Raw genomic sequence first — 14,625 nt, forward strand, 5'->3', positions numbered from 1 at the left:
GGGAGGGGAGAGGGGGAGGGGAGGGGGAAAGGGGGAGGGCAAGGGGAAGGAAACGAAGTGTTAAGGCTCAGAGAAATGAGATAACTTACCCACAGTCTCACAGCTAAGTACCAGAAGGGGATGATCCAGATGGTCTGATGCCTGTGCTCAGAGCTCTCAGCTCTCCCGTCCTTCCTTCTTGAATTTTCTGTCAACACTGACTGAGGGGGATGCTCTTGCACCTGGGGGCTAAATACTGTTTCAAAGACGATGCTTTAGTGTGTCAAACGTATTGTGAATTATCCAAAAACAACGACTATGTCTTAAGGTCTACCCTATACCCCAGCCCCTAACACTGAGTAGGTCACAGGGAAGATTCTGGCTAAATGGGTTTGTAAGGGGAGAGATGGCGCTTCCATGGGGGATCTTCCCCAATGGCGGACAAAGCCCAGTGTGTGCTCTCTGAGCCTGGGGTGGGGTGAAGAGGTAGGGCCCACTCTGGGAGCCCCTGACCCCACTTACGCTTTAGGAAATTGCTGTTGGAGCACTAAGCGTTAGCAGCATACAAAATCAATTTGTGTCTGGATTGACTCTCAGAATCCCCCGTGGCCTCTATCAAACACCATTTTACTTTTTCCACCCATCTAGCTGTGGTGGCAGCGGCAAATTTACAGGATTTTACATCCAGTTAAGATTTTTTTTTCTCCTTTTGGTTATGTTTTTAAGTAGAACATTTATTGCCTATAAAGAGGTGTTTTTGTTAAAGACAATGGTGCCCTAAGGTAGTCACAGAGTGTGATTTCACAAATACCTATCAAACTATTAAACAAGCTGGGATCGCTGGAGCTCCGATTAAAAGGTGCTTTCCAGTTGTCTTTATCTTTGGAAGCCCCGTGAAATAGCGTAACCACCCCCATCCCCCCTGTGCGGCACCAGCTCGCAGACGTGTGTGGGAAGACACGGGCAGGTCTACACAGACTGTGAGGGCAGGACCCGCGTTTACGCCTCCAGAACCCCGTTTGTGCCGGGAGTCTCGCTCGGGACTTGGCTTGCAGCCTGACCTAAAACAGGGCTCCTGGAGGCCCAGGGTTCCTGGGCTGTGGGTGGGAGCAGGAGTGGGGGGAGAACCCCGTCACTGAGTGGTTTGCGGTGCCCACTGGCCTCCCCGGTGCAGGTTATTTGGCCCCTCTGTGCCTCCATTTCCTCACTCAAAAATGGGGATAATACTACTTAATAAAGTAGGGGGTGCCTGGTGGCTCAGTTAGTTAAGCGTCTGACTCTTGATCTCAGTTCAGGTCTTGATCTCAGGGTCGCGAGTTCAAGCCCCGCGATGGGCTTGGAGCCTACTTACAAAAAAAAAAAAAAAGGGGGGGGATAATAAGAGCACAGCCCCCGAGCCAGGATGTTGGGAAGGTTAAAATAGGTGTGCCTGGAAGTGAAGTTGGCAGGGTGTCGATAAATGTGCTGAACCAGGAAGGTGGAGGGAGAGGACTCTGGTTCCTTCTAGACGGTCCGCCCAGCGCTTGCCCTCCTGCCAACACTCCCGGCCTTCTGTCCCGTCCTGTGTGTCCGGGTTTGTGCACGGAGGGGCGCTCGGCCTCCCTTCCTGGCTGTGACTGGCCCCGATCCGCAGTGTGCCCAGACTGCACGCGAGGGAGGGACCCTCTCGGGAAGAAGGGAACTGCGGGGCTGAGATCCCCGCTTAACCCCAGAGTTCAGACTCCACGGCCTCAGAGTGTTAATCGTTTAATTGGGACTGGACCAAAGTTTACTGCATGTAATTGTAAGCAGGAGTGCGGGAGCAAGGTGTAAAGGCCATGACAAGAAGACATGCCTCTGAGACCCTCCCAGAGTTTGCAATCCCCTCTCCCACGTCCCCAGTCCTTCTGTCATCCTATCTCCTGAGGGCTCGCCAGCCGGACCCTGTGCTCCGCACCCTGAGGTTAATTCAGTTCATCAGCACCGGAGCCCAGGGGCAGTTGCCATTGTGACTCCCACTGTGCGGCAGAGGAAACTGAGGGGTTGGCCCCCAGAACGGCTGCTCACCCCGCTGGGTACAGGGCGTGGAGTCTGAGCCCTGGCTGCTCAGCTTCGGCGGGCTCTCGCAGTCTTCTAAGGAAGGCACACAACACTAGCCACAGTAAGGATTCTGAAAAGTTACAGGAAACCATCACTTACCACTTTGATCATCACCATCCTCATCATCAGCATCGAGCCCTTCCCAGCAGTCCAGCCCCGTGCCAAGCCTGTGACGTGCATCATCTCATTTAATCTCTGTAACAACACTAGAAGGCACGTACTGTTACTATACCCATTTGAAAGTTGAATGAATCCTAAGGATCCCCAGTCTCCCCTTAATTGTGTTTCCATTTTTTAAAAACATTTCCAGTAATCATTTTACATCCCCTCATGGTAGCCAGGTTCACTGTGCATTTCACACCAGACCCTTGATTCTGCGATCACCACGGTGCCTTCAAATCCAAACTGTGTGCTATGCTAATTACAGAATACTCTTAGCCTTTCCCTGAATCGGTTCCCCCGAGGAGCTGTAGTAGGTAAACTTTGTTGTGTTAGGGTGTGTGTGTGCCCGTGTGTGCGCGCACGTTCTCAGAGTAAACCTGAAATTGCTTTTCAGTTTGTTTTGAAATACTCCCTTGTTCTGTCTTTTCACACATTCACGAAAGCCTTCCTTCCTTCCCCCATCCATCCGATTCTGAGGGTTTGCTGCACTGGGAGAGTGTTAACTGATGAAACATTAAATAACAGCGCTGAAATGTAAAGTAATTCATGCAAGAATAATAGTACAGGGTGGGGACCTCGGGGTTTTAATGAGGGCTTGGGAAGCTGTCTGAGGATGTCGAAGTGGAGGGGGGAGATAAATGTTCTCGTCATTAATACTGCACATTAAAAAGTGACCTCCTTCAGCAGGATCAATACGGGGACCCCCTGACCTTTCTTGTCACCTGGAACTTCACTTCTGGGACTCTGTGGTCCTGTTAATAAAACAGATAATCACCAGCCTGCCCTCATCTGCTGTGGAAGCTTTTCCAATTTTTTTTTTTTTTTGAGGATGAAATTAGAAGTCACCACTTCTAGAATATTTATGTGTATATATGTTTTACTCTCATATATTTATTCAGTGCTTGCTCTGTAATGAGAGTTTTCACTTTTCTGTTTTCCTTTCCATTATCCCTGAAAAGAATGGATTATCGAGAAAAGATTAAAGTAGTATAATGCGACACAGTGTTTGCTAATGTGCTGTCAGAGGTATTAGTAGGACTCGCCAAGGTTTGTGTCTTTTATGAATGCCTTTCAGATCGCAATTATCTAACAGACTTGGAAACCTGTTTGTATTCTTTCAGGCATTAAACGTCATCTTTGAAAAGATCCCGGAAAATGAGAGTGCAGATGTCTGTCGGAACATTTCAGTCAATGTTCTTGATTGTGACACCATAGGCCAAGCGAAAGAAAAGATTTTCCAGGCTTTCCTAAGCAAAAATGGCTCTCCTTATGGACTTCAGCTGAATGAAATTGGTCTCGGTAAGGCAATGAAGGAGCTATTTCATCCCAGTCCCCGGTGAACGTCTCTCCCACCATCTCTCCCTTTCTCCCTGCCCACGGCATGTAAGTCTCTGCTTGTTGAAGCTCCCAGGGGGCACGTCTGGGGGCCCAGAGCCTGCACGGCTCTCCCACGAGCAGCATGATTCTTCCTAGGAAGCATTACCCTTCAAAGACACTGGTTTTTTTTAAAAAAATATTATGTTTGTAAATCAGATTCATGAGATTGCTCACCCTGAGACTGAATGGATTCACCTTGCATCACGAAGTACAAAAAGGCGTAAACCCCGCGCCCTCTCTATGTGTTGCATTTCGCGTTGGCATTTGATTTGTTTGTTGTGATACGGAGTGTGTCATTAGCGGGTGGCTCAGACTCTGGGTGTTAACTCCAGCACACTAGAAAGGTCATCTTCCTCGCTGCTAATCGCATCCTGCATTAAGTATGGTCTCCATCCTTCCTCCCACCCCGAAGCAGCATCTGCTATGAATTCGTTCTCGGGCATTGTTGGTATCTGCAAAGGAGAGCATATGCCTGAGCGAGCTAACAGAGTTCCACTCCACTCAAATGTTCATCACTGTTTTAAAGTTGAGCTCCCTGCAGCCCTCCCCAGAGACTGTCGTGGGATTTTATCGCAGATAATGGGACAGGAAAGAAGAGTAAAATCACAGCAGTGACAGACAAGCATAACAAGGCTCATCTCCCCTCAATGTAGACTTGCAGCCCCGACTAAGCAGGCAATTAAAATCATCCCACCTGGCCCTCCAAGGCCAAAGCTCCCGCTAAACGGCCATTTAGAGAAGCCTGGGGGCAGGGCCTGGCAGCTGCGGGAAGCCAGGCAGATGTGCCACAATCTATGTGACTCGGCTTCAAAGAAAGGGCCGCCAAGGCCCCTCTCCTCGGCCTCTCTCCTGTTTCCTTCTGTTGGGTGGACTGTCGGACGCTTGAAGGCCGAGGTAGCTGACTTGGTTAGAGGCGGGGTCACAGAGGCAGCCCCAGACGGGAGGCCGTTGTCACCTGACCCAGAACCATCACCTTCCTTGCCGTGAGGCTGCCTCCCGCCAGTGTGTGACTCTGGCTGCCAGGAGCTGGGCACAGGGGGCCCACAGCCCCGGGGGCCTCCGTCCTGCCATGCGGAGTAAGCAGTAGCATCCTCTTGCCATTCCTGAGCTTGAGCCCATCAGTTCCTCGTGACAGGGGAAGGCAGGCAGCAGAACAAGTCTCCTAGAGGCTTCACGTTGTAGTCTGATGGGAAATGGGAGCAGAGCATCCCAGCCTGTCAGGCTTCTGCTGCCGTGATCATCTTGCAAACAATCTCCAAGGCTGGCCTCGGAAAACCAAGGCAAACCCTCGAAGCCAGCCTTAGGTCGTATTGAAATCCTATCCCAGAGCCGCTGTGGGAGACCTCCTCTAGCAGAGGCTCACGAACTTGGAGGCCCGGAGGGGCAGCGACTGTCAAAAATAAGGGGTGCTGGCCCACCTAGGACACCAGGAAATGGTGGGGCCCAACTTCACTGGGGCAGGACACCTCATCTAACGGGGTAGTGCCCCGTAGCTTCAGCCAATAGTTGCATGCAGGCCGCTGGGGTCAGTGATATCGGATGATCCCATTTTTTAAAAGAGAACTCAGTCTGAATTTTTCTGATCTTTGACTGTTGGTGCTGAATTGACATTAGTAATAAGCAAAACACTGTGAAGGTTCACACACACACAAAAAATACACATTGGTGGGCCACATTCTGGCCCTAGGGCACAAGTTGGCAACCTCCATAAAAGAGCTTGAGGCGTGTGGTTTGGAATATTAGCCCACCAGCGCACTCCCACACAGGGACCTACAGGAGACCGTTCACAGTGCACCTGCTTGGGAACATACAAATTTGTTGTTGGAATTTTCTGCAGAGCTTCGTCCCTCTAAGGATACATTATTTTGTTCTCATTGGCTTTACTTCCAGGCTTAGCCTCAGAGTATAAGCTTCAGGGAAACATAGTCTTAAAAGTCAAAGCCCTAAACACAAAACAAAAACAAAACAAAACTCAGGCTACCTGTCTGGCTGAGATATCTCCAGATCTTCAAACAAATATTAACCACTTTATTTAAGCTGTATCCCTAAATAATAATTGCTACTGTTATTACAGAGTAGCATTTAAACTTTCTCACTATAATGTCAGAGGAGAACAAAATACACTCTCTCTCTCTCTTTTTTTTTTCCTTCCCAGAGCTGCAAGTGGGGACACGACAAAAAGAACTGCTGGATATTGACAGTTCATCTGTGATTCTCGAAGATGGAATAACTAAGCTAAATACTATCGGCCATTACGAGGTAAGAGCGGGGCTGAGCCCTCGACGTCTTCTTCCCCGAGCCCCATCCTGACTCATTTAGATCATCTCCAGGTAAACCAGGACAATTCTTTTAAAAAAATTACACAACTCCCACCGTTTTCTGGCATAGTTGGCAGATTGCTTTCTCAGTTGCTCATTTGGAAGAGCCCAGGAATCCCTGTCTGTCGTGGTGTGCGGTCCCCCTGGGTCCTCCTCTGCGAGGCCTTTGTTTTCATGCGACTGATCGCTCTCCATCCTGCAGTTTGGGTGGGAAACGTCACCTCACGGCTCTCCACGGTGTTCACAGAACCACGTAGCCTTTGTGTAGGGTCCTTTTTTTTTTTTTTTTTTTTTTTCTGAAGAAGTTCTACATTTCCTGTTTGTTTACAGTATTCAGCCATACCTCCTGTGGCCCCTGACCCACATGCTGGCTGAGTGCCGAGGTGGGTACGGGGCGCCCGTGTCCGAGATCTGTGTGCCGGAGAAGCCTGCACAGAACAGGAGAAAGGAGGCAGGGAAGGTTCCTGAACATGCTGGGATCGTGGGAGTCATTCAGCAACATTGTCCAAATCTTTGTTGAATATCTGCTCTGTGCCGAGTGCTGGGGTTGCATGCAAGAGCAAGAGAGACCTAGCTCCTGACTTCAGGGAGCCTACCGCCTCAGGAAGGGTGGGGGAGGGCAGGGAGACGAGGACGGAGGCAGCACCTACCGCATAGCAGTGCTGTGGCTCAGAGCAGCTGAGAAGCTTCCTGGAGGACGCTGGGACTAAGCGGAGACCTGAAGAGCGAGGAGAACTTAACCGGGCCGGGATGGGGCGCCGGCACACCCCACATGTTCTTGCACAGAAAGACTTGTCAGCTGGCTAAAACTCGAGAGGCGCGGGCGTGGCAGTGAGGGCCAGCAATCCAACAACAGCCAACGTGATGGAGGCCTCACTCTGCCAGACGCTGTCCTCGGCACTGCGCCCTCTTTGGGCTTATTCCATCCTTTATACAGCAGACCTCTGAGGTAGGCGCCGTTATTAACCCTCTTTATAGATGGGTACACTGAGGCGCGGGGAGGTGTACTAGCAGCTAGCCAGCGGCAGAGCCAAGATCTGGACCCAGACAGTTGGGCCCCAGGGTCTGTGGCCTAACCAGCATCCCCCACAGCCTGTCAGGGAGGACGGCAGAGAAGCGGGGAGGGAGGCGAGAAGGGGAGGCACACATTGGGCAGCCCTGTCAGCTTCGTCGGGAGTTTGACTTTGGTCCCCACAATAGGCCCAAGAAGCCGCTGGAGGATCTTGAGGGATTTGTGTCTCAGAAATGCCCGTGGTGGGTATGGACCATGGATGGAAGAGGTGCAAACCTGGTAATAGGGGGGCCCTTGGAAGCTGTCACTAGAAGAATTTCAGGTGAGGCCCCATGTTGGCCAGAAATGACGTCGTGGCTCTTGAGACGGAGACGAGCAGAGGGACTCAGGGACGGGCAGGAGTTGGGCGCCGCAAGCCACGCCGATGGGAGAGTTTCTGGGTGAAGGAGGGTCAGGATGGTGCTCGGGGATGGGGCACAGATGCACAGATGCGGGTGCCCTTCCGGGTAGCGGAGCCGCAGGAGCAGCTGCCCAGGCCACCTGGAAAGTCGGCGCCGCCTGTCTTTCACGCCTGTGGAGTCCCAGGAAAATGTGTTTGCACAAGAAGGCCTTCGGACCCTGCAGGCTCTCCCCTCAAAGCAGAGACTGTCCTTGAGGAACAGAGGACAGGGGACGCCTCTTCCTTGGGCTCTTTGGCTGAGCGATTCCCTGAGCCAGTTTGGGCATGGCTGCTTCGGGTGACACCTGGCTGGGTGCGTCCCCGGAGCCCTTGCTGGAGAGCAGCCAGCAGAGAAAGCTACGGAGTAAGGACTCGCCTCCGTGCTCACCCTCCTGCAGCGCAGACTTTGCAGCCCTGGAGTCATCTCGCCAAGAGCTGTTGGAGTTTGTAAAACTCCTCGGGGGACCTTCCTTTTGTGCGCCACACTCCAAGACGAGCCCGCGCTGCCGCAGAGGGAATTTAATGGAGGGGAGGAGGGGTTAGGGTCGGGGATGCTCCCCTGCGCGTGTAGGTCCTTAGAGGGGGGGCTTAGCGTGGCTTCAGTTTGAAGTTCAGGGTTGCCACCTGGCAGCCATCTCCTTCCCTCCCTGCGTCTGGGGAGCGAGTTTGTCCCAGCAAGTCTGGAAGGAACACCACCACAGACGCCCTCCTTGGGTGCTCTTTTTTTTTTTTTAAATATTTTTATTTATTTATTTGAGAGAGAGCATGAGAGGGGGAGGGTCAGAGGGAGAAGCAGACTCCCTGCCAAGCAGGGAGCCCGATGTGGGACTCGATCCCAGGACTCCAGGATCATGACCTGAGCCGAAGGCAGTTGCTTAACTAACTGAGCCACCCAGGCGTCCCTCCTTGGGTGCTCTTGACTGACGCGCTTGCCTTGCTCGGCTGTGCGGAGACGGCGGGGCCACCCTGGTCAGGCTTCTTGGAGTCCCCCAGCAACCGCGGGGCGCGAGGTGGGCCACAAAGGAAGGGGGTGTATCCACGCACTGCCCTTCACAGGAAAAGGCAGGACAGGCCCCTCCAGCAGGGAAAGGGAAGAACCACCGTAGCTGTCCGCGAGGCCAGGGGAAGGCTGTCAGGACAGAGAGAACATCAGTCCTCACTGGAGACATCGGCCGTGCTAGACACCTATCTGCTTAAGGATGATAATGAAATTAATCCGGCCTGGAGTCACTTCCCATCCAAATGATTTATTGGCTTCATACCCTAGCATTGCCACATGGTGGTAATAAATGACAAGACTAGGACACAAGGGCTTAAAGGATTCTCCTTATGTTTAAAAAGCTAAGCCGTGAGGCAAATAAACTCAGAGAGCTTGAAGGAAACTGGGGAGGTCACCGGCCGTGTGCTCTCTATGCCTGGACCATCTCAAATGCCCTGTTTTTCAAAGACTGCTCAGAAAAAAGTATCCACCAGCACCCTCAGCCACCTAAATCTATACTCAGTTTAGTAGATCCCCCGCAGATTTAAAATCTGGAGTAATTTGACAGGGGTAGGCTGAAGCTTCCTTTTGCCCTTTCGTTAAAAAATTTTCTCCTGGAGCTTGCGTTTCTCTCCAAAGAGACAAGATGCTAATTACCACTCTTATTCATTTACTAAAGCACGCTAGTTTGAGTCACTGTAAGTGCTTGAAAGCAAAAAACTATATTTCATTTAAAAATAGGGTCTAACTCAGAATTTTAAGTGATTTAGACTCATCTCCCTCCAATTAGCCCAAATTAGTTAGGTTTTAAAGTTAATCTTTAGTGACGACCAGTTCCTCCTACTATCTAAACAAAGTCCTGTTGCTGGAGTGGGAGGCTCTTTCTTCTTGCCTGTTCTGTCCTTAGGGCAAATAGAGTGTAGCTGGTCTCCTCTGAATGATTTACTGTCCAAATATTTGAAGAACAGGTTTCTAGAGGGGATCTGAAGGCACAGCAAAAATATAGAATCTCATGGGCCAGATGCAACCTCCATAGCCCCCAGTTGCTGGCCATGCTTTGTCCTCTATGGGATGGCATCCTCGCCAAACCTGGGCATGGGCAAGACTGCTTTCTACCATGACCACAGCGCCGTTCGTGTGCATAAGCGCAGTTCACATTCACAACGATCTTATGAAGGTGCTCTTCTTGCCTTCCTTTTCCATCAGATGAGTGCAGAGGAGGGTAAATTTCTGCTACAGTCTCCTGTCCCATGCAAACAAGGGGTAAAATCAGCGTCTCTACAAACACATTAGGCCAGAGGCATCTTTCTCCCCTATAATTACATCCTCCCCAAACGCTTCCTTAACTGACCGTCGCTGTGTGTCATTTACTATGAAGGAAACTGCAGTGTGTTCTGGAGCTGATGAGATCAGTTGTGTGTGTGTGTGTTGGATGGGGCGGGGGGGGGTGTCTCTGGGTCCAGGCTCTCTTCTCCTCCCCTGCACCCCCGTGTGACCCTTCGCTGGATGGTGTTACCGCCCTCACACCTTGCTAGAGAGTGGCATCGGGTGGGTGGAACAGGTGTTGTGTCCGGCAGGAAATGTCCTCTGCAGATTGCACCTCTCCTTCTGAGCTGCGAGAGTCTGAGGGGCAGAAAAGACGGCTAACCACTGTGGTGTTGAAGAATATTCTCGTAACAGGCCTGGGCTAATGCCACAGTGGTCCCCGCTAATGCCAAAGCTGTCATTCAGATGACATTTAAAGCTCATAAGAATGTTCCAAAGTGTCTGCTAGGTGAAGTCAGGGGTCCTTCCAATCAGGTGTGTCATCCGTGACACTAAAGTGAAGGGATTTGACTATCTCTAAAGGTCTCTCACAGCGTGGGTGATTTATTTAACACGTAGGGAGTGCTTCTTGTCCACTGGGCACTGTTCCAGGGGCTCTTACAAACAGCCACCACTTTAGTCCTCGCTACAGCCCGGCAAGGTAGAGCCTGTCATTATTCCCATTCTAGGGCGCAGGGAGGCTGAGAAACTTGACCGAGTTCACGTGGCTCTTCTCACTGAGGCTCCAAGGCTAGAAGCAGATGCAAAAGGAATCGTGCTAGAGACAGTGGCCCCTCTCGTTGCTTGGAGCCCGGCCTGGAGCCCATGGCCCCGGCCTCAAAGGCAGCCTTGGCTAGGGAACTGGACCATGTCGTGAGAAACCCTGGTGGTTACATTCTCTGATGTCAAATTCGAAAAGGTAATGTCTCTTAAAATCTTCTGATGAACCTCATGTCTGTGAGTTTATCAAAATGCTTCCTTCCTTCTAATTCTGCTTTAACGTCATTGACATCCAGTATTCCTTGAACACGACAGTGGTTGCCCTTGTCAGATAGGAGGCCTCTTTCAGCATCCAAGAGCCCAAGAAAAAGCGGGGGAGCGCTTAGGTTCCCAATTTCAGGCATACTCCTGGAGGCCAGACTCGCTCCCAGGGGACAAGGTTAGGGTTCTCTCTAATGGTCCTCAGAGGGAGTCTGCTACTGGCCCAGGCTTAATTCCAAGTACCCAAAGAAGCAGCAGGAGCCCTACTGGCATTTTAACTAGTTTCAAGAATCCTTTGGGGTTCTGTCTTGGGTGTCAAAAACCGCACGTGTGATTTGTGTGTTGAGAATGTTCTGATGGGTCCCTTCCAAACGCTCTGATGAGCCCTGAGCCTCCTTTGCTCATGGACTGAGCAAGGGTATCCCTCTGGCCCGGCGAAGTAAGATTCTTTTTCATTTGCCTCCAGCTTTGGCGTGTCAGTGAGAAGAGCTAAGGGGATAGGCGGGGAGAGCAGAATTGCTGAGTGGTCGCAGGGACAACGCTAGTTGAATAAAGTTCTGTTTTTTGTTTTTTTTTTTAAGATTTTATTTATTTGTCAGAGAGAGAGAGCACAAGCAGGAAGAGCGGCAGGCAGAGGGAGAAGCAGGCTCCCCGCGGAGCAGGGAGCCCGATGCGGGGCTCGATCCCAGGACCCTGGGATCATGACCTGAGCCGAAGGCAAGACGCTCAATGACTGAGCCAGCCAGGCGCCCGAATCTTTTTTTTTAAAGATTTTATTTATTTGACAGAGAGAGACACAGCAAGAGAGGGAACACAAGCAGGGGGAGTGGGAGAGGGAGAAGCAGGCTTCCCGCCAAGCAGGGAGCCCGATGCGGGGCTCGATCCCAGGACCCTGGGATCATGACCTGAGCCGAAGGCAGACGCTTAACCGACTGAGCCACCCAGGCGCCCTAAATTTCTGTTTTCATATAATACGTTTTAGGAATGAGAGATACTGGTAAGGGTTTCCACATGGTGATTTGTATTGGTTACTCTGTTTTCCTTTTTTTTGAGAAAAAAAGTATCACAATATTTCATAATTTTCCATAGAATTCTTAGGCTCAAATTCCAGCTTTTCTCTTAGGCTAAACAATATGAAATTACCAATATTAGACCATTTTAATATACAAAAATGGCAGTTTTGTAAGGTTAAATAGAAGTTCAATCTTATATATGTAGAAAATCTATTTTTATGGAATTTTCTTCAACCTATGCCACAGAAATCCCACCTTCACTTGCACATTGGAGGATATGTACCTTCTGTTTATTTCAGGAGTGATTTTACATTGTTGACATGAGTCCTTTTCGCCCTGTGTGGTCACAGTTCCTAATGCTGATAATGGAGGAGTCTACAGTTTTCTCCACCCTGTTCCAACATTGGCCAGTCATCATTGAAGGGGTATAGCCTTCTTGTCTCCTTGAATCGTGGAGCACTGTGAGACTGGAAGGAATTTAATTTGAAATTGCCCTGTGTTACCAGTTCTGCTCTGGCTGGAGAAACATTCCTGCCGCAGATCCATCTAGTGACATTAATCTTTCTTTGATTTAATTTGGTTTTTATTCCTAAAGTAGGGGTCCAGAGGATGCTCCCTGCCTCACAGGAGTACAGGAGGATTAATGAGTCCCTCTTAGGAAAGCATTTGGAGCTCCTCAGATGGAACAAACAGCATCATACTTTTAACACTTTAGGTTCTGTGGCACTTTTCAAAAAGGCATTTCTGTCCTTAACTGGGCAGGAGCTGACTTATGCAAAATAGAAAATGGAAACCTTCCCCCCCCACCCTGTTCCCCAACATCTGTAAATAAACTAGTTTCTGTCTTACAACGGCGTTAGTGTCACGTGGCGGGGGGGTGGGTGTTCCAGCCGGAGAGCAGCTGTGAAAGTTAGAAATACACTTCACACACAGGCTCAGACACACACACAACTCACCCACTAATAAAATGCTTTTGCACTTGCTCTTGGGAGATAATTTCAAATTTCCTTGGTACAAGCTGCGTCTGCGCTCTCCCAGTGCCTGAGCTCAGTGCCAGCAGTGAGTTGTTGCCAGCTCTTGAAAAGACATTTGAACTTTTGGCAGCACTCCTTATCGGGAAGGCCCATCCGTGGTGGTTGTGATTATAGAGTGAGGGTGAGCACGTTTAGCAAAACAAAGCATCTGACAGTAGTGGAGTATTGGCTCAACACTCAACAGGATCCATTTGGGATTCATTCTTTGACAATTACCCAGAATGAATCACCAGCTTCCTTTTATAAAAAGATACTTATTGGCTTAGAAACCGAGCATATCCAGCTCTTCATGGGGAGGAACTTTGTAACGCTATTCAAACATTCTCATAAACTTGGTGTCTGAGTGTTGCTAAGGGAGTGCCTGTGCTGAGTGTTTACTTGCATCCAATATGGAGGAGAATGGAAAAATCAACCAGAAAACAATGAATGGCTCAAGGGGAAAGGAAAGGATGTTTGGCAATCACAGCAGAACAGAATTCAGTGAGAGTTCAGAATCCACGCTGGAGACACTTGTCGGAGGCCTGATGGCCCAGCCAGCCCCCGCCCAGTACTCCCGCTCCCTCCGAGATGTCGTGAACCCCAGCGGTTGGGGGCCTCTGGCCTCAAGGTAGCAGGTGGCTAGACACAGCTGGCTGGACCGCTTTGCTCGGGGCGTCTCTGCAGGGTTGGCTCTGCTCTGTGTTCCTTCCTCTGTGGGTGCAACCTGAAGGAGATTCGGCTTTAATCCTTTGGTGCTTGCTAGGCAGGTTTGTACATTCTGGTAACGAAATGTGCAGCAGGCCAGAGGAGAAACTCTAGGTTTCTACTTTTTTCCCAGCTGGGGAAGGCTGGGTCCAAAGTAGTATTAGAACTTGAGAATGGAGGGGAAAAGCACTGAGCTGACAGTGTTCTAAAGCGAAGGCGTTAATCCTCCCTCCACAATCCCAGAATGAAGGCAAGGATTTGTGTATCCCTGACCTGCCTCTCCCTCAAGGCCCCTTTGTCTTAAATTTTTGTGGACTTAGCCCCTCAGAATAGTGAGGGCTGCCCTCTGCATCTTAGCATCTAGTCCCCTTGGCCTGAAGGGTGCTGCTTCTCCTGGTTGGTTGTAGGGGAGGGCTGCACTGGAGGGCCATTTGGCACTGGGTTCCACAGTCTTTCCAAAAGTCCTCAGGTGAGAACTCTTGCCTTTATTGACAAAAGAGGGTATGCATGGGCATTGCAATAGTGTGTCAGTTGGTAAAAGCATTTATTTGTCAAAGGTGTGAATTTAAAATCTGTGGCAATTTTTTTTAGCAGCTCTATTGAGATATAATTTATATACCATAAAGGTCACCTTTTAAAATGTACAATTCAATAGTTTTCGGTGCATTTACAGAGTTGTGCAATCATCACCACAATCTAATTTTAGAACATTTTCATCACCCCAAAGAGAAACTTGAATTCATTAGCAGTCACTCCTCATTCTTCCGACCCCTGCTTTAGGCAACTAGTCATCTTTCTGTATGTATAAATCTGTCTATTCTGGACATTTTATATAAATAGGATCGTACAATATGTGGTCTTTTGTGACTGGCTTCTTTCACTTAGCATATTGTTTTTGAGGTTCCCGTTGTACCATATATCAATACTTCCTTTTTATTGTATGGCAGTTTTTTTGTAGTATATTCATACAATGCAATGATACAAAGTAATTTTAAAAGAAAGAACTACTGGTAGCTGCAACAATATGGATAAACATCACAGACCTTATGTTGACCCTAAGAAGCCAGACATAAGAATATATTTATACAGTTTGACCCTTGAACAATGCGGGTTTGAACTGTGCAGGTCCACTTACATGCAGATTTTTTTCAATAAATACAGTGTAGTACTATAAATGTATCTTATGATTTTAATATTTTTTCTCTAGCTTTATTGCAAGAATACAGTATATAATACACAAACATACAAAATATGTGTTAATTG

At 49.4% G+C, this 14,625-nt stretch overlaps 2 protein-coding genes across 4 annotated transcripts in view; one reads left to right on the forward strand and one right to left on the reverse strand.

Annotated features, from left to right (window-relative positions):
• PLXNC1 (plexin C1) overlaps positions 1 to 14,625 on the forward strand; it is a 156,216-nt gene that overhangs the window by 114,078 nt on the left and 27,513 nt on the right. For all 3 annotated transcript variants that reach the window (XM_081822199.1, XM_081822197.1, XM_081822198.1), the window contains exons 22-23: positions 3,342 to 3,519; positions 5,753 to 5,856. In XM_081822199.1, coding sequence (XP_081678325.1) covers positions 3,342 to 3,519; positions 5,753 to 5,856 — 282 coding nt within the window. The remainder of the gene's footprint in view (positions 1 to 3,341; positions 3,520 to 5,752; positions 5,857 to 14,625) is intronic.
• The window catches only part of CEP83 (centrosomal protein 83), a 148,938-nt gene continuing 145,734 nt past the window's right edge, over positions 11,422 to 14,625 (reverse strand). Inside the window, exon 16 of the mRNA XM_081822204.1 lies at positions 11,422 to 13,381. Coding sequence (XP_081678330.1) covers positions 13,297 to 13,381 — 85 coding nt within the window. The 3' untranslated portion in view covers positions 11,422 to 13,296. The remainder of the gene's footprint in view (positions 13,382 to 14,625) is intronic.

The sequence above is a fragment of the Leptonychotes weddellii genome, chromosome 5 (genome assembly GCF_054177405.1).
Source record: "Leptonychotes weddellii isolate Sample4059 chromosome 5, ASM5417740v2, whole genome shotgun sequence".
In the NCBI taxonomy this organism is placed as follows: Eukaryota; Metazoa; Chordata; class Mammalia; order Carnivora; family Phocidae; genus Leptonychotes; species Leptonychotes weddellii.